This window comes from Lissotriton helveticus, chromosome 9 (genome assembly GCF_964261635.1).
Source record: "Lissotriton helveticus chromosome 9, aLisHel1.1, whole genome shotgun sequence".
Lineage (NCBI taxonomy): Eukaryota > Metazoa > Chordata > Amphibia > Caudata > Salamandridae > Lissotriton > Lissotriton helveticus.
The window spans coordinates 1,289,478,774-1,289,497,093 of record NC_136070.1 but is presented as its reverse complement, the minus strand read 5'-3'; the positions used below and the strand labels follow the sequence as shown (position 1 = coordinate 1,289,497,093).

The following is an 18,320-nucleotide window of genomic DNA, read 5'->3' as shown; positions in this document are numbered from 1 at the left end:
GTCAGAGGCTGGCATGACAGCAGAGGTCCCTCCCAGAGAGCCTGCTGCCCATGAGCCAGGAGTCTGGGATTCCCCTCTGGGGGGTCAGTGAGGGCCTCTTCCTGGCCCCTCCCAGAGAGCCTGCTGCCCCATGAGTCAGGAGTCTCTGGGCTGGCCCCTCTGGGGGGTCAGTGAGGGCCACTTCCTGGTCCCTCCCAGAGAGCCTGCTGCCCATGAGTCAGGAGTCTCTGGGCTGGCCCCTCTGGGGGGTCAGTGAGGGCCACTTCCTGGCCCCTGTGTATAAAGGGAGTCCCTCATCCCAGAGCCGCATCCAGAACCGTCTGCAGCTGGAAGGCCCAGGTGAGTTCTGGCCCAGCAGGGACCAATGAGCGCTCTGTTCATTATTTTTGGGAGTTTTCATATGACAGGGGCCCACAGAGTGCGTCCCCCCAACACCTGCCATGTGGTGACCGCCATGGGCTGGGGCCAGGCGCCGGCTGGGCTGGGGGGTCTGTTGAAGCCTCAGAGTCTGGGGCCTGCTGGGGGGGGGGTCTGTTGAGGCCTCAGAGTCTGGGGCCTGCTGGGCTGGGGCGTCTGTTGAAGCCTCAGAGTCTGGGGCCTGCTGGGGGGTCTGTTGAAGCCTCAGAGTCTGGGGCCTGCTGGGCTGGGGGGGGGGTCTGTTGAAGCCTCAGAGTCTGGGGCCTGCTGGGCTGGGGGGGGTCTGTTGAAGCCTCAGAGTCTGGGGCCTGCTGGGCTGGGGCGTCTGTTGAAGCCCCAGAGTCTGGGGCCTGCTGGGCTGGGGGGCGGGGGGGTCTGTTGAAGCCTCAGAGTCTGGGGCCTGCTGGGGGGGGGGTCTGTTGAAGCCTCAGAGTCTGGGGCCTGCTGGGGGGGTCTGTTGAGGCCTCACACTCTGGGGCCTGCTGGGGGGGTCTGTTGAAGCCTCACAGTCTGTGGCTCTCTTTGAATCCACCCACCACACGTTGTTGAATATATTTGGATTGATTGTAACTCATTAAGTTACCTACAACTGAACCCCACAGGGCGGCAGCAGAACTGATTCCTCCCAAGCACCACATTCCACATGGAACTTCCAAAGTATATTCTACTCTTCAAGCCACCCCAACACAAGAGCACAACACTCACAACACATGACAGGTGCAGGGTGGGCGGGACTTCCGGTGAGGGGAGGTGCTTAAGTCGCTTCCTGCACATGAGTAGCTCTTAAGTAGTCTCAGAGGGGGCCGTGATCCTCCAGAGGAAGGAGGGAAGGATGAGGGGGCCTCATTGGGTTTGCCTTGGGTCCCTCCACAGCATCAGCAGGTTTCAGCAGCGGGCGTTGAAGCCAGGCCTCAGAAGGGTTGTTTCCACAGCTGAGGGGCGTCACAGGTGGAAGAGAGACCCGAAGGTCTCAGCCCTTGGACTCTGCCCAGCTCAAACCTACATTTCATGCACACGTCAGCAGCATGTCTGAGCTCCTGCGGTGCTCCTTACAGAGCAGAAGGGCCCTTCCTCTAACAGACTCGATGAATCGATAAAACCATCGATTTAAATCTGTCACCTCAGAAGCAGCACACTTCCATGACACCGGCAAGAATGTCAGTCCATCTTCACAACTCCATTTTTGGGCCACTGTCATCTCTCGGAGAACCTCCGCGATCCACCAGAGAATAGATCGAAAGATCCACTCTCCCCAATCAATCAATCAGGGGTTTGGAAAGCGCACTACTCACCCGTTAGAGTCTCAAGGTGCTATGAGGTGGGGAGTAAGTGCAGCCCTGTTGGGGTCATCTGAAGAGCCAGGCCTGAGTACCTTCCTGTACTGGAGCAGAGTGGGGCTCTGCCGGAGGTGGCGGGGGGGGGGTCGTTCCAGATCTTGGCTGCAAGTTAGGAGAAGGTCCTTCTACCCGCTCTGGTCCTGTAGAAGCGTGGGTCGGTGGCCAGGCAGAGGTCAGCTGATCGGAGGTTTCTCTTGGGGGCGTGGGAGGAGAGACGGTTGTTGAGGTATTGAGGTCCAATGTTGTGCAGGGCCTTGTAGGTGTGCGTGAGCAGCTTCAAAGTTATTCTTCTTTCGGCGAGAAGCCAGAGGAGATCACGGAGGTGTTGAGTGATGTGGTTGTGACAGGGGGTTTCGAGGATCAGTCTGGCTGCGGCGTTCTGGAGCATGTGGAGAAGTTTTTTGTTGATTCCGGCGTAGAGGGCGTTGCCGTAGCCCAGTCAGCTGGTGATGGGGGCGTGAGTGACTGTTTTTCTGAATACGGAGCGAATCCATCTGAACGTTTTTCTGAGTATACGAAGGGTGTTGAAGCAGGCCGAGGATACGGCGTTGATCTGGCGGTTCATGGTGAGCGATGAGTCCAGTATGATACCAAGGTTTGGTGCCTGGTCTGTTGGGGTGGGGGGGTTCCGAGTGCGGGGGGCCACCAGGTGTCGTCCCATGCTGAGGGGGTGGAGCCGAGGATGAGGACTTCTGTTTTCTCTGAGTTGAGTTTCAGGCAGCTGTTGCTCATCCAGGTGGCGACGGCTTTCATCTCTTCTTGGAGGTTGTGCCTGGTGATGTCGGGTTCCTTGGTGAGGGAGAGGATGAGCTGCATTTAAGGTAACTGTTGGATAGAGATGGGGTAAAAATTACTATTCTAACTCCAGGGGGCGCAACAATAGAGAAAGTGTTGGATAGCGTAGGGGTTAAAAATTACTATTCTAACTCCAGGGGGCGCAACAATAGAGAAAGTGTTGGATAGCGTAGGGGTTAAAAATTACTATTCTAACTCCAGGGGGCGCAACAATAGAGAAAGTGTTGGATAGCGTAGGGGTTAAAAATTACTATTCTAACTCCAATGGTGTGTGTTGTAATGCCTGCATTGTAGTGACATGCGTTGTAAAGGATGTTGCGATGTAATGGATGCGTTGTAAAGGTTGTTTCCCAAGTATGCGGACTGTTGCGTTTATCCCCGCCTTGTGTCCTCGTGGTCTTTAGTGCACCAGCCTTTTCCTACTCTCGACACTTTTTGTGGGGGGGTCTGCCCCTCTCCTCTAACTGTACCCCTTCTGTTCCTGTCTCCCAGGGTGCTGCTGTGCTGTTTGTTCCTCAAAGAATCTTCCAGAAGTGGCAGGATGCTCCGCGTGGCGGTGCTGCTCTCGACACTGGTCGCCCTCGCATACGGTGAGTTGTTGGCATAGGCACTGAAAGTAGAGGTGCTGGGGGTGCTGCAGCACCCCAAAATAACCAAGGGGAATGAGCAATAAAGATGCATCTCATTTTTGTCTTTATCTTGTCGCATTTGCTGTGCGTCCAGGACAGAGGGCAGATGTCAGCCGTCTTCTGACAAATGGCTGCTCATTCTTTCAACATGGAGATTGGTGTTTGCTTTTCTTTCTGTGACCACAAAGTGAGAGGGTTTTGTACAGCTCCTGCCAAGTGAAGGCAAATATGTATGTCCCGAAGGTGGGTACCTGGATATATAGGGATATATGGGGGGTGGCGGTCCCAAGGGCCATTAATGGCTCCAGGAGAGGAGCCGCGTGGCCCCCCCTTCTTTGAAATGACACAGGCATGCCCCAGGGAGGTGACAGTCATTGGGCTGAAATCACCCATGGGGAGGGGGGCCGAATCCCCCTCCCAATATACATGTATACATTTGCCCCCGGGACATGGCCCACCCGGGGACTGAAGTATAAACAAATGCAGCAGACCACGTTTTTTTGGTTTTGCCTGGATTCATGAATCCACTGCAATTTTCATGGCAAAATTTAAAAAAATTGTGCCCTAGTGGGTCCCTGTTGGACTTCACCACCAGGCCTAGAGGGTCAGGGTATTCCTATTCTGCCCCCTTCTCTTTTTAAAAACTTTTTGGGGGGAGACTCGGCTCAGTCTAAGTCCCAAAATGTCTGCCAACAATTCCTGTTTGAAGTGTTGGCAGACAATCAGATCTCAGCGCGGGATCCACTCAGAATTCATGTCCCATGATATGCAGATTTATTTTTACTTCAATAACTCAAAAACTACTGGACGGATTCCAAGAGCAGGTTCTCTGCCAAATGTGGTGTAATTCCGTTCAGCGGTTCGGCTGTAGTCATGCTCAAAAACCCTATAAGAAATTGCATGGGTAAAACACGTTTTGGGACCGCCCTTTTTCTTATGGCCCAAGCTTGACGAATCACCCCAGACAGCAGCTGAAGTAAATGGCAAACTACTTTGAAAATGTTGTGAAGATTTGTAAAACTGCGCCAAAGTTATTACAAAACAAATAACGCTTTTCCTATAGAAAGTAGGTCCTAAATATAACCACCTACCGGCAACCAAAAGTAGGTAATATACATATGTACATATGCATAAGTATATGTGTATATATATATATATATATATATACACATATACACATATACATATATATCTTCAGTGAAATAAAACAAAGGTTACAGAGACGTCATAGTTAGGTTCGGATTTTGCACACACATAACCAAAGGATTCCAGCAGTTATAGTTATGTCAAGTAACTATAAACCATGCCCTTAGGTAGCTACATCTAGTGCCCCCGCTATGCACACTTTTCTCATCAATAATTTCAATTCCAATGTTGCAGTGATTCTATCAATGATGTCTCAGAAGATCTCATGAGTGATATAATATGTAGGGTACTTAGAAGTGCATGGTGTGGGCATGCGTTATAGTTAACTATAACTGCTGATTGTATAAAATCTTTACCTAACGATAACGTCCCTGTAACTTTTGGTTTTTAGTGAATTTCTAATGTGGTTTTAACTCTATGTCCTAAGTATAATGTCACTATAAACTTAGTTTTTTTCAATTAATGTCCACAGTTTTCTAATGCTATGTCCTAACTATAATGTCCCTGTAACCTGTTTTTTCCAGTGAATTTCTACGGTTTCTTTTTTTTTATGACCTTTATTTATATTTTTAACAAAATCGGAGAAGGTGTACGGTTTCTATTGGAGCAGACAGGTGGAATTTATAGCAAAGCACAAAGATATGAGCAGGATGTACCAGCTTATGGCAGAGCAAAGTATCATACATTGAAGAGGCTGCTTTTGTATGTTGGTTATGTCACTTCAACTACCCCCTCATTCGTGCCAATTTCTATGGTTTCTTAATGCTAATTCCTAACTATAACGTCCCTGTAACCTGGGTGTGTGAGTGCTTGCGTGAGTGTGTAAGTGGGTGTGTAAGTGTGTGGCGGGTATGTCAGTGCATGTTTAACTGGCTGTGTAGGTCTGTGAGTGGGTGTATGAGTGGCTGTGTAGGTCTGTCACTGGGTGTGTGAGCAGCTGTATGGGTGTATACTTGGGTGTGTGAGTGCCTCAGTGGGTCTGTAAGTGGGTGTGTGAGTGGTTCTCTGAGTGGATGTGAGAGTGGCTATATGAGTGTGTAAGTAAGTGTTTGTGTTGGTGTGTAAGTGGGTGTGTGAGTGCATGTGTGACTGGCTGTGTGGGTCTCTGAGTGGTTTTTTCCAGTCTCTGAGTGGGTGTATGAGTGGCTGTACAGTTGTGTGAGTGGGTGTGTAATTGTTGTGTGGGTGTGTGAGTGCCTGTGTGGGTCTGTGAGTGGGTGTGTGAGTGGTTCTCTTGGTCTCTGAGTGGGAGTGGCTGTAGGGGTGTGTGAGTGGGTATATGAGTGGTGTTCTGGGTCTCTGAGTGGGTGTGTGAGTGGTTCTCTTGGTCTCTGAGTGGGAGTGGCTGTAGGGGTGTGTGAGTGGGTATATGAGTGGTGTTCTGGGTCTCTGAGTGGGTGTGTGAGTGCATGTTTAACTGGCTGTGTGGGTCTGTCACTGGGTGTGTGAGCAGCTGTATGGGTGTATACTTGGTTGTGTGAGTGCCTCGGTGGGTCTGTAATTGGGTGTGTGAGTGGTTCTCTGAGTGGATGTGAGAGTGGCTATATGAGTGTGTAAGTGTTTGTGTTGGTGTGTAAGTGGGTGTGTGAGTGCATGTGTGACTGGCTGTGTGGGTCTCTGAGTGTTTTTTCCAGTCTCTGAGTGGGTGTATGAGTGGCTGTACAGTTGTGTGAGTGGGTGTGTAATTGTTGTGTGGGTGTGTGAGTGCCTGTGTGGGTCTGTGAGTGGGTGTGTGAGTGGCTGTGTAGGTCTGTCACTGGGTGTGTGAGCAGCTGTATGGGTGTATACTTGGGTGTGTGAGTGCCTGTGTGGGTCTGTAAGTAGGTGTGTGAGTGGTTCTCTTGGTCTCTGAGTGGGAGTGGCTGTAGGGGTGTGTGAGTGGGTATATGAGTGGTGTTCTGGGTCTCTGAGTGGGTGTGTGAGTGGTTCTCTTGGTCTCTGAGTGGGAGTGGCTGTAGGGGTGTGTGAGTGGGTATATGAGTGGTGTTCTGGGTCTCTGAGTGGGTGTGTGAGTGCATGTTTAACTGGCTGTGTGGGTCTGTGAGTGGGTGTATGAGTGGCTGTGTGGGTCTGTCACTGGGTGTGTGAGCAGCTGTATGGGTGTATACTTGGTTGTGTGAGTGCCTCGGTGGGTCTGTAATTGGGTGTGTGAGTGGTTCTCTGAGTGGATGTGAGAGTGGCTATATGAGTGTGTAAGTGTTTGTGTTGGTGTGTAAGTGGGTGTGTGAGTGCATGTGTGACTGGCTGTGTGGGTCTCTGAGTGTTTTTTCCAGTCTCTGAGTGGGTGTATGAGTGGCTGTACAGTTGTGTGAGTGGGTGTGTAATTGTTGTGTGGGTGTGTGAGTGCCTGTGTGGGTCTGTGAGTGGGTGTGTGAGTGGTTCTCTTGGTCTCTGAGTGGGAGTGGGAGTAGGGGTGTGTGAGGGGGTATATGAGTGGTGTTCTGGGTCTCTGAGTGGGTCTGTGAGTGGGTGTATGAGTGGCTGTGTAGGTCTGTCACTCGGTGTGTGAGCAGCTGTATGGGTGTATACTTGGTTGTGTGAGTGCCTCGGTGGGTCTGTAAGTAGGTGTGTGAGTGGTTCTCTGAGTGGATGTGAGAGTGGCTATATGAGTGTGTAAGTGTTTGTGTTGGTGTGTAAGTGGGTGTGTGAGTGCATGTGTGACTGGCTGTGTGGGTCTCTGAGTGTTTTTTCCAGTCTCTGAGTGGGTGTATGAGTGGCTGTACAGTTGTGTGAGTGGGTGTGTAATTGTTGTGTGGGTGTGCAAGTGGGTGTGTGAGTGCCTGTGTGGGTCTGTGAGTGGGTGTGTGAGTGGCTGTACAGTTGTGTGAGTGGGAGTGGCTGTAGGGGTGTGTGAGTGGGTATATGAGTGGTGTTCTGGGTCTCTGAGTGGGTGTGTGAGTGGTTCTCTTGGTCTCTGAGTGGGAGTGGCTGTAGGGGTGTGTGAGTGGGTATATGAGTGGTGTTCTGGGTCTCTGAGTGGGTGTGTGAGTGGCTGTATGGATGTATGAGTGGGTGTTTGAGTAGGTGTGTGAGTGAGCAAGTGAGTGAGTATATGGATGGGTGTTTTTAATTGGGATCTGGGTCACACAGGTGTGGTCCCACTGAGCACCACTGTGGATTCATGGATGCTCGTGCGCTCTCAAAAAACATTGTGGAGAATTTCTTGCCCATGAGGGTCCCTCACAGATCCCTTTATCAGCCCCATGGGTCAGGATACCTCTGTCCTGACCCCCGCTATCCTATCTACACTTTATTCCCCGCTGCCCCCGCCAAGCACTGTGTCTTGATTGAAATAATGGTGGTCTCAACACTTCTATCAGATTGCGGCTAGGGAATCACAACATTCTGTTGGCACGTGTATCTCTGGATCATGGTGGATTCGCGTCTCTAGATATACGTAACTCTTTATTCTTTCGAAACTCCAAAACTACTGAACAGTTTTACACCAAATTACAAAAAGCACTATTTCTGGACCAAGATCTAGCTTTCTGCCACGTTTAGTGTAATACTAATCATCGGTTCGGGGTTTTTTAGAACCCCCTTTTTCTCTGCCCCCGCTTGCCGGATCACCCCGAAACTTTTTATACAGCAGCTGAAGTGACATGGCATGCTAGTTTTGACACTTTCGTGAAGATTCATCAGAGGGCACCAAAGTTATTAGCAAAATATTAAATGGTTCTAACTATAACTACCTAATGGTGAGCATATATCTATATATATATATATCCTTGTTAAGTGGCCTAAGCACTTTTATCTGTTTGCCCCCTCACAATTCACTTCTAGAAGCTCCACAGCATATGCGGTAATACAGTTGTTCCACATTTACAGAATATTCCAGGACACAAAATGAGGCCTAGTCTGTTTTGAATTATGAGAAAAGTGGACTGTGTTGTATAAAACACAACAGGGCTAGCATCTTCTGGTCTGAAAGAGTTGTGTATACTCTCTATTAAGACACGGAGGTGAGGATTACCCTCTAACTTTGGATACTAACAGTGATCTTAGAACACCTGATCCCTCTGCCTAAACCTGTGGGATTTGTGCTTCACCTCTGAATGTGATCCTTGGACCTCTCGTCCTAAACCTGTGGGATTCACGCTCCACTGCTGAAGGCGACCCTTGGACTTTTCTGCCTAAACCTGTGGGATTTGTGCTTCACCTCTGAAAGTGACTCTTGGACCTCTCCGCCTAAACCTGTGGGATTCGTGCTCTACCTCTGAAGGCGACCTTTGGACCTCTCCACCTAAACCTGTGGGATTCACGCTCCACTGCTGAAGGCGACCCTTGGATCTCTCTGCTTAAACCTAAGGGATTTGTGCTCCACTGCTGAAGGCGACCCTTGGGCCCTCTGTGCCTCAACCTGTGGGATTCACGCTCCACCGCTGAAGGCGACCCTTGGGCCCTCTCTGCCTCAACCTGTGGGATTCACGCTCCACCACTGAAGGCGACCCTTGGACCTCTCGTCCTAAACCTGTGGGATTCACGCTCCACCGCTGAAGGCGACCCTTGGACCTCTCCGCCTAAACCTGTGGGATTCACGCTCCACCGCTGAAGGCGACCCTTGGGCCCTCTCTGCCTACACCTGTGGGATTCACGCTCCACCACTGAAAGCAACCCTTGGATCTCTCGTCCTAAACCTGTGGGATTCACGCTCCACCGCTGAAGGTGACCCTTGGACTTTTCCGCCTAAACCTGTGGGATTCATGCTCTACTGCTGAAAGTGACCCTTGGACCTCTCGTCCTAAACCTGTGGGATTCACGCTCCACTGCTGAAAGTGACTCTTGGGCCTCTCCGCCTAAACCGGTGGGATTTACGCTCCACCGCTGAAGGCGACCCTTGGGCCCTCTCTGCCTAAACCTGTGGGATTTGTGCTCCACCACTTAAGGTGACCCTTGGATCCCTCTGCTGACACCTGCGGGATTCATGCTCTGTTGTTGAAGGGGACACTTGAATCTTTGTGTCAAATGCCTGGCCACCACCACACCAGCTCCACACTGTCAAATGCTTTATTTCATCATCTGATTTGTGCAGAGTGGTTATGGTGTCAGTCCTGAGTCGTGAGGAGCAGTGTAATGCCACACTGGGGGATTTACCCAGATCTACTCTCGGCGACCCTCGCGGCTCCTTATCGTCACACCCATCTCACCACAGGTACAAGCGCTGAGACCACACTCGGCTCATCCACCTCCTTGACCTCACTGACAAAACAAAGTGCATTGCTTCCTGGTTTGGATATTTTGTGAAGTCTTTATACAGTCTCTGTTAGAGAGAATCCAACTTCTTTGCAAAGAAGTGTTAAGTCTCTATAAAATGTTCCCTATACTCAAAGTCAGCTCTTTGCCGGGAGACTCCAAAACTCAAAGTAACAGTCAATGGGAATATTTTTCCAAACCACCTCATGGGAGATGTATCTTCCAATCTGTGACTTTAAGCAGAGTAAAGAATTTGTTGTTTTTAGAAGCAGCTAAAATGGTCCTGTTCAAAGTCTTTTGTGCCAAAAAACTGTAGAATCTGCCTATTAAGTATGAGGATATGTAATGCAACCTTTTGCTCTCTCTCTCTTGAACAGGGTGCCCCAACATCATCTCGCGCTCAGGATGGGGAGCCCGCAAGGTGAACTGCCTCACAGCGATGAAGACCCCGGTCCCATACGTTGTCATCCATCACACGGCCGGAGCTGCTTGCAACAGCAAAGCCAAGTGTGTGGCAGAGGTGAAGGCGGTGCAGAACTTGCACATCAACAATAACAAATGGTGTGACATCGGCTACAGGTGAGACGTCATAGAAGGTGTCATGGGTGGGCTGCACAGGACAACCCTGTCAGGTCGACCAGCACGCGCTTTGGTGTGTTGTTTTTCACTGTGGTTTATGCTTTCGGAGCAGCAGGTCCATTAGAAGGTTGAGTGCTATCGCATACATATTAACAATACAAAACGCCTGTGCGGTCAGTCAGAGCCAATACTGCCCTTTTTTGGAAATACTCAAACTCAACAGGCTTAGCTCCAAGTCCAAACATGAATGCCTGAAAGAAGAGTGTCTGGTGCCATCCCTTTGGAAGAAAGCACCACGTTGGTCCTAGCGTTAGTCCGAGCAACAAGCCATCCTCACTATCATCCACCCAGAACTTCATGGTCTGCTGATGCACCGCTGGCACTAGTGCCTAAGACGAGGCGAAAGAAATGGCGAGGTACCTCCTTCGTTGTGCTAGAGGCCCCCAGCTGGAATGCTCTTTCTTGTACTTCCGTGCCACTAAGGGTGCGAGCTCTTTTGAGTGTAGCCGGAAAACCTGGCTTTTTAAGAATGCCTTTGTAGTATCTTACACCTCTGTCCATACTTGTCCTTCTGCTCACTCATCACATGCAATGCCTCTAGAATGTTACAGTGTTATGATACTCTGTGGGTTGTTGGTGTCTCTCAAGAGAGGCACAGTTGAGATGGGCTCCTGGTGGGGCGTGTACTTTATTACTTCTGGACTCAACTACTCATCTTCAATAAACCAACCTGAAATACCTCAATGTGTACGGCTTCATTACTACATTTTTCTGGAGTATGGACAGAGGTGTAAGCTACTACAGATTACAAGTGTGGACATAGGTGTAAGACACTACAGAATTTTAGATTGTATCCCCTTACGGCAAGAGTAGCGGTTACATAACCTGTAACACTCTTGGAGTAGCCGCACACTTTATGAGTCCCTTTGATTTAATTTCACTAGTACAGAGGAAGGCTGAGCCCAGAAGCAGAACCTTCGGCATCTCCCATGGAGGGGCAGCAAGCATAACCCAGAACAGAGAAAAATACTTTGGGGCATATTAGAAAGAACCTCGTTCACATTATCGCCATTTTAGCGGCAGGAAACTGCCGCTAAACGGCGATAATGGGCTTGCTAATCTACGTTATATAATTCCAATAGAAGCCCAGGTTAGATGCGCAGGACATCTAACCTGGGCTTCTATCGGACTTCTACAACGCATATTAGCAAGCCCATTATCGCCGTTTTAGCGGCAGGACGGCGATAATTTTAACGAGGTTCTTGCTAATATGCCCCTTTGTTCTGCTGCAGCCTGAAGAGAGGAATTGGTAGACTGCCTCGCAAGCAGAGAATCCACATCAGTTCTACGCTGTCCAGACCTCTACTGTGTTTCTGTGCAGACTCTGCACCGACTCAGATACTTACTGGTAATCTTCATCACTCCGAGTCATAGTCTTCTTCGTCCTAGTTCCAACAGAGAAGAAGCTTTTGTGGGCTGCCTCCTAATCCTCGGCAGAGGAGATGGATAACATGTCCAAGATGGAAGAATAAACGCTCGCACGCGATCTTGGCCAAAACCTTAATGCAACGGTGGCCACTAAAGCCAGCCTCGGCCCGTGCAGGTAAGAGCGGTGGGGCGTCATCGCCCATCGAACTCCCCCCCACACAGCCCCACGACTCTTACCTGCAGGGCTGCGACTGGCTTGAGATGGCCTTTCTTACTGCACATTGTATAATACACTTAATCACAATAAATAAACAACAAAATAACAACAAACAACATGAGTCAGGGTGAACCTCCAGTAGACACAAAACAAAAAAAATGTAAACACTCTTGTAGTCGCCCCACCTACACCAGGCAAGTGTCACTTTGTTTGTGTGGTGACCATATTACCTGGGACATAAGTATATTTTTAACCTGTATGGGTACATTCTGTGGCTGAGACAAAAACAAAAAAGGACTAGGGTGAGGAATACACAAGAGCTAGATAATCAGAGACTGCCAAGACCGTATGTCAGTGCCTGCTGCCCAGCACAGGATGCTGGCATCCTTAAGCGACCCTCAGTGAGAAGAGAGATAGAAGACACTGTCAAGCAAGTCGGTCGCTCATGGCCTCTATCTCTGATAGGCTCTGTCCAATGTAAGTGGGCATCAGTGGCAGCATAGGACAGTGCATGAGGGCATCGAGCCACGCATCAAAGCTGCTGATCTCTCACGGTGGTACCAACCTGGGCATAAAAACCCATGAATCTCCATGTGCCACTTCCCCTGTCATGCCTTTATCCCCTGCAGGTGGTGCCAACTGTGCTTGAAGGCCCACAAGCCTAATATCTGTACCCTGTCTGGAAAGTGGAGCCATCCACGACTCCGGAGTCCTGCAACCCAAATCTTCTCCTAGAGCCAAATGCACGAACACCTAAACTAGAACAAGGAGGGCCCATAATACACCATGATGAGGCCTACAATAGTGGCCAATCACACTTCATCCCAGGGAGAAGGAGGAGGAGATTGCTGCATGTGGTGGCAGGTGCCAGCATGTTGAGATCAGAATTACAGCCCTGTATGTTTCATCGGCTAACAAAAACTGAGTAAGCAGCACAATGACAGCTTCTGCCTGTTCAACCATACAAGGAGCTTCGGCTATTCAAGAGCGCAGTATGAACCCTACTGACAGCCTCTGTCTCATGGACTAGAGGGAGCTTCGGCTCTTCAAGAGCGCAGTACGAACCCTACTGACAGCCTCTGTCTCATGGACTAGAGGGAGCTTCGGCTATTCAAGAATACAGTACGAACCCTACTGACAGCTTCTGCCTGATGGGCTAGAGGGAGCTTCGGCTCTTCAAGAGCGCAGTACGAACCCTACTGACAGCTTCTGCCTGGTGGACTAGAGGGAGCTTCGGCTATTCAAGAATACAGTACGAACCCTACTGACAGCTTCTGCCTGATGGGCTAGAGGGAGCTTCGGCTATTCAAGAGCGCAGTACGAACCCTACTGACAGCCTCTGTCTCATGGACTAGAGGAAGCTTCGGCTATTCAAGAGCGCAGTACGAACCCTACTGACAGCCTCTGCCTGATGGGCTAGAGGGAGCTTCGGCTATTCAAGAACGCAGTACGAACCCTACTGACAGCTTCTGCCTGATGGGCTAGAGGGAGCTTCGGCTATTCAAGAGCGCAGTACGAACCCTACTGACAGCTTCTGTCTCATGGACTAGAGGGAGCTTCAGCTATTCAAGAGCACAGTCTGAACCCTACTGACAGATTCTGCCCGATAGACTACAGGGAGCTTCGGCTATTCAAGAGCGCAGTACGAACCCTACTGACAGCCTCTGCCTGATGGGCTAGAGGGAGCTTCGGCTATTCAAGAATGCAGTACGAACCCTACTGACAGCTTCTGCCTGATGGGCTAGAGGGAGCTTCGGCTAGTCAAGAGCGCAGTACGAACCCTACTGACAGCCTCTGCCTGATGGGCTAGAGGGAGCTTCGGCTATTCAAGAGCGCAGTACGAACCCTACTGACAGCCTCTGTCTCATGTACTAGAGGGAGCTTTGGCTATTCAAGAGCGCAGTACGAACCCTACTGACAGCTTCTGTCTCATGGACTAGAGGGATCTTCGGCTATTCAAGAACGCAGTACGAACCCTACTGACAGCTTCTGTCTCATGGACTAGAGGGAGCTTCAGCTATTCAAGAGCGCAGTACGAACCCTACTGACAGCTTCTGTCTCATGGACTAGAGGGAGCTTCAGCTATTCAAGAACGCAGTACGAACCCTACTGACAGCTTCTGCCTGATGGGCTAGAGGGAGCTTCAGCTATTCAAGAGCGCAGTACGAACCCTACTGACAGCTTCTGTCTCATGGACTAGAGGGAGCTTCGGCTATTCAAGAGCGCAGTACGAACCCTACTGACAGCTTCTGTCTCATGGACTAGAGGGAGGTTCAGCTATTCAAGAGCGCAGTCTGAACCCTACTGACAGATTCTGCCCGATAGACTACAGGGAGCTTCGGCTATTCAAGAGCGCAGTACGAACCCTACTGACAGCCTCTGCCTGATGGGCTAGAGGGAGCTTCGGCTATTCAAGAATGCAGTACGAACCCTACTGACAGCTTCTGCCTGATGGGCTAGAGGGAGCTTCGGCTAGTCAAGAGCGCAGTACGAACCCTACTGACAGCCTCTGCCTGATGGGCTAGAGGGAGCTTCGGCTATTCAAGAACGCAGTACGAACCCTACTGACAGCTTCTGTCTCATGGACTAGAGGGAGCTTCGGCTAGTCAAGAGCGCAGTAGGAACCCTACTGACAGCCTCTGTCTCATGGACCAGAGGGAGCTTCGGCTATTCAAGAACGCAGTCTGAACCCTACTGACAGCTTCTGTCTCATGGACTAGAGGGATCTTCGGCTATTCAAGAACGCAGTACGAACCCTACTGACAGCTTCTGTCTCATGGACTAGAGGGAGCTTCAGCTATTCAAGAACGCAGTACGAACCCTACTGACAGCTTCTGTCTCATGGACTAGAGGGAGCTTCAGCTATTCAAGAACGCAGTACGAACCCTACTGACAGCTTCTGTCTCATGGACTAGAGGGATCTTCGGCTATTCAAGAATACAGTACGAACCCTACTGACAGCTTCTGCCTGATGGGCTAGAGGGAGCTTCGGCTATTCAAGAGCGCAGTATGAACCCTACTGATAGCCTCTGTCTCATGGACTAGAGGGAGCTTCGGCTATTCAAGAGCGCAGTACGAACCCTACTGACAGCTTCTGTCTCATGGACTAGAGGGAGCTTCAGCTATTCAAGAGCGCAGTACGAACCCTACTGACAGCTTCTGTCTCATGGACTAGAGGGAGCTTTGGCTATTCAAGAGCACAGTACGAACCCTACTGACAGCCTCTGCCTGATGGGCTAGAGGGAGCTTCGGCTATTCAAGAGCGCAGTACGAACCCTACTGACAGCCTCTGTCTCATGGACTAGAGGGAGCTTCGGCTATTCAAGAGCGCAGTACGAACCCTACTGACAGCCTCTGTCTCATGGACTAGAGGGAGCTTCGGCTATTCAAGAGCGCAGTATGAACCCTATTTACAGCTTCTGTCTCATGGACTAGAGGGATCTTCGGCTATTCAGGAACGCAGTACGAACCCTACTGACAGCTTCTGCCTGATGGGCTAGAGGGAGCTTCGGCTAGTCAAGAGCGCAGTACGAACCCTACTGACAGATTCTGCCTGATGGGCTAGAGGGAAAGCTTTGTCTCGTGAAGAAATAATGACAAAGGCTTGTTAGACCAGGCACTGAAGTTTGGCGATTAAAGTTAACATTCAAGGTTATATCCCTTGGAAAGAATCTGGGACAGTATTGACTAAAATGATGAGAAAAATTAAATATTTGCTCAGAATGGTTTATATGGCAGAAACCTAGATTTATTAAGCATATTAACTTAACTTGAAAAACATAATATTTTTTCTAAAACAAATAATGTAATAGATTTTTCTTAAAGAAGAGGAAGTGATTGGACATTATATCTCGTGTGTGATACATGTGAACTGGACTTCAGGTTCACAGCACCCCCAGAGAAGCGTCTGGCTGTTAAAACTCACTGCGCCCTGGGAGGCGGAGTTACAAGGAAACACTGCAGTGAGCTGCAGCTGTAGTAACATCTGGAGTCTGTGGTTCCAGGGAGATCTGGAGTAATTGTCACAGGGATGGCCCAACATCCATTGCATCCCACAGCCCCTGGTGAACTGATGTGAAACCGACTGGACTTTAACATACCCGCTGCCCCTCGCCACACAACTAACCTCAGCCGGAGATGCAAGATGATCTTTCGTTTATTTCCCTACTGAGGGTGCCCAGCAGCTCATGCGCAGCGGCTCATGCACCGTGCCTCATGCACAGCGGCTTGTGCACAGTGGCTCATGTACAGCAGCTCATGCACTGCAGCTCATGCGCAGTGGCTCATGCACTGCAGCTCATGCACAGCGGCTCATGCGCTGCAGCTCATGCACTGCAGCTCATGCACAGCAGATCGTGCACTGCGGCTCATGCACCGTGCCACATGCGCAGTGGCTCGTGCACAGTGGCTCATGTACAGCAGCTCATGCACTGCAGCTCATGCGCAGCGGCTCATGCACTGCAGCTCATGCACAGCGGCTCATTCACTGCAGCTCATGCGCAGCGGCTCATGCAGTGCAGCTCATGTGCAGTGGCTCATGCACTGCAGCTCATGAGCAGCGGCTCATGCACTGCAGCTCATGCGCAGCGGCTCATGCGCAGCAGCTGGTGCACTGCAGCTCATGTGCAGTGGCTCATGCACTGCACCTCATGCGCATTGGCTCATGCACTGCAGCTCATGCGCAGCAGCTCATGCGCAGCGGCTCATGAGCAGCGGCTCATGCACTGCAGCTCATGCGCAGTGGCTCATGCACTGCAGCTCATGCACTGCGACCTGTGCACAGTGGCTCATGTACAGCAGCTCAGGCACTGCAGCTCATGCGCAGCGGCTCATGCACTGCAGCTCATGTGCATTGGCTCATGCACTGCAGCTCATGAGCAGCGGCTCATGCACTGCAGCTCATGTGCAGTGGCTCATGCACTGCAGCTCATGAGCAGCGGCTCATGCACTGCAGCTCATGCGCAGCGGCTCATGCGCAGCGGCTCATGCGCAGCGGCTCATGCACTGCAGCTCATGCACTGCGACTCATGCACAGTGGCTCATGTACAGCAGCTCATGCACTGCAGCTCATGCGCAGTGGCTCATGCACTGCAGCTCATGCACAGCGGCTCATGCACAGTGGCTCATGCATAGTGGCTCATTTATAGTGGCTCATGTACAGCGGCTCATGCACTGCAGCTCCTGTACAGCGGCTCATGTACAGCGGCTCATGCACCGCAGCTCATGCACAGCGGCTCGTGCGCAGCGGCTCATGCACTGCACCTCCTGCACAGTGGCTCATGTACAGCGGCTCATGTACAGTGGCTCATGCGCAGCGGCTCATGCATTGCAGCTCATGCGCAGCGGCTCATGCACTGTAGCTCATGCGCAGCGGCTCATGCACTGCAGCTAATGCGCAGCGGCTCATGCACTGCAGCTCATACGCAGCAGCTAATGCACTGCGACTCCTGCACAGTGGCTCATGTACAGCGGCTCATGCACTGCAGCTCATGCACAGCGGCTCATGTACAGCGGCTCATGCACTGCAGCTCATGCACAGCGGCTCATGCGCAGCAGCTCATGCACTGCGACTCCTGCACAGTGGCTCATGTACAGCGGCTCATGCACTGCAGCTCATGCACAGCGGCTCATGTACAGCGGCTCATGCACTGCAGCTCATGCACTGCAGCTCATGTGCAGCGGCTCATGCACTGCAGCTCATGTGCAGCGGATCATGCACTGCAGCTCATGTGCAGCGGATCATGCACTGCAGCTCATGCACTGCGGCTCATGCACTGCGGCTTCTGCACCGCTCCCACATTCTTGTTGGGAATACTTCTCCCTCCAACCATCTCTGAGATCTGAGCCCGCGACACCTTTTCAAACATGTAGGCGCACAGTGTCGGACTTCTAGTGAAGCTGTGGGCTTCACGAGAGACTCTGTCACAAGGGGGTGTCTCAAAGCAACAGTTTGATGCCTGTTGGTAGCAGTGTCTTCCCCTCTGCTGTGGCTACCAATCTTCCACCCTTTATAGAAGGTGATTCTTAAACTATTTATTTTATATACCTGTTCTGTCCACACCCTCCCTCACACTGTACTGCTTAAGCATCACTAGCCAGGAGTCATTTTGTTTCTGTCCTCATGTTTTTAATGTTTCTTCTCAATTTGCAGCTTCCTGGTTGGCGAAGACGGCAACGTGTACGAAGGACGCGGCTGGAACAAAGTCGGGGCTCACGCCCCCTCCATGAGCTCAAGGTCCATCGGCATCAGCGTCATGGGGAACTTCATGAGTAAGTGGCGCCTTCTCACTCACTAGTCAAAGGGTTAAGTTAAGGGGGGTTTACAGCAAACTACCCGTAGAAGCAGACAGTGTCTGTGCGGGGGTGTATCGACCCAGCACACCCTGAAATACACCAGGGCGCTGCACCCACCAGTCAGAACAGGTAATGTAACGTAACGGGCATTTAAAAAGCGCTCTGTTACTCTGGGGAGTGTCCTGGTGCGATGTATCCGAGGTGTGAGGCTAACTGAGGGACCTCGCTGTTAGTTATTACTATTGGCCTGTACCTCCACTGTCGAAGGTCTGCCTCCTGCACCAG

The 18,320-nt window shown here is 50.9% G+C and overlaps 1 protein-coding gene across 1 annotated transcript in view; it reads left to right on the top strand.

Annotated features, from left to right (window-relative positions):
* Positions 1-220: 220 nt before the first annotated feature.
* LOC144783423 (peptidoglycan recognition protein 3-like) overlaps positions 221-18,320 on the top strand; it is a 173,171-nt gene continuing 155,071 nt past the window's right edge. The window contains exons 1-4 of the mRNA XM_078662409.1: positions 221-339; positions 3,042-3,139; positions 9,895-10,096; positions 17,893-18,011. Of these exons, the coding sequence (XP_078518535.1) occupies positions 3,091-3,139; positions 9,895-10,096; positions 17,893-18,011 (370 nt within the window). The 5' untranslated portion in view covers positions 221-339; positions 3,042-3,090. The remainder of the gene's footprint in view (positions 340-3,041; positions 3,140-9,894; positions 10,097-17,892; positions 18,012-18,320) is intronic.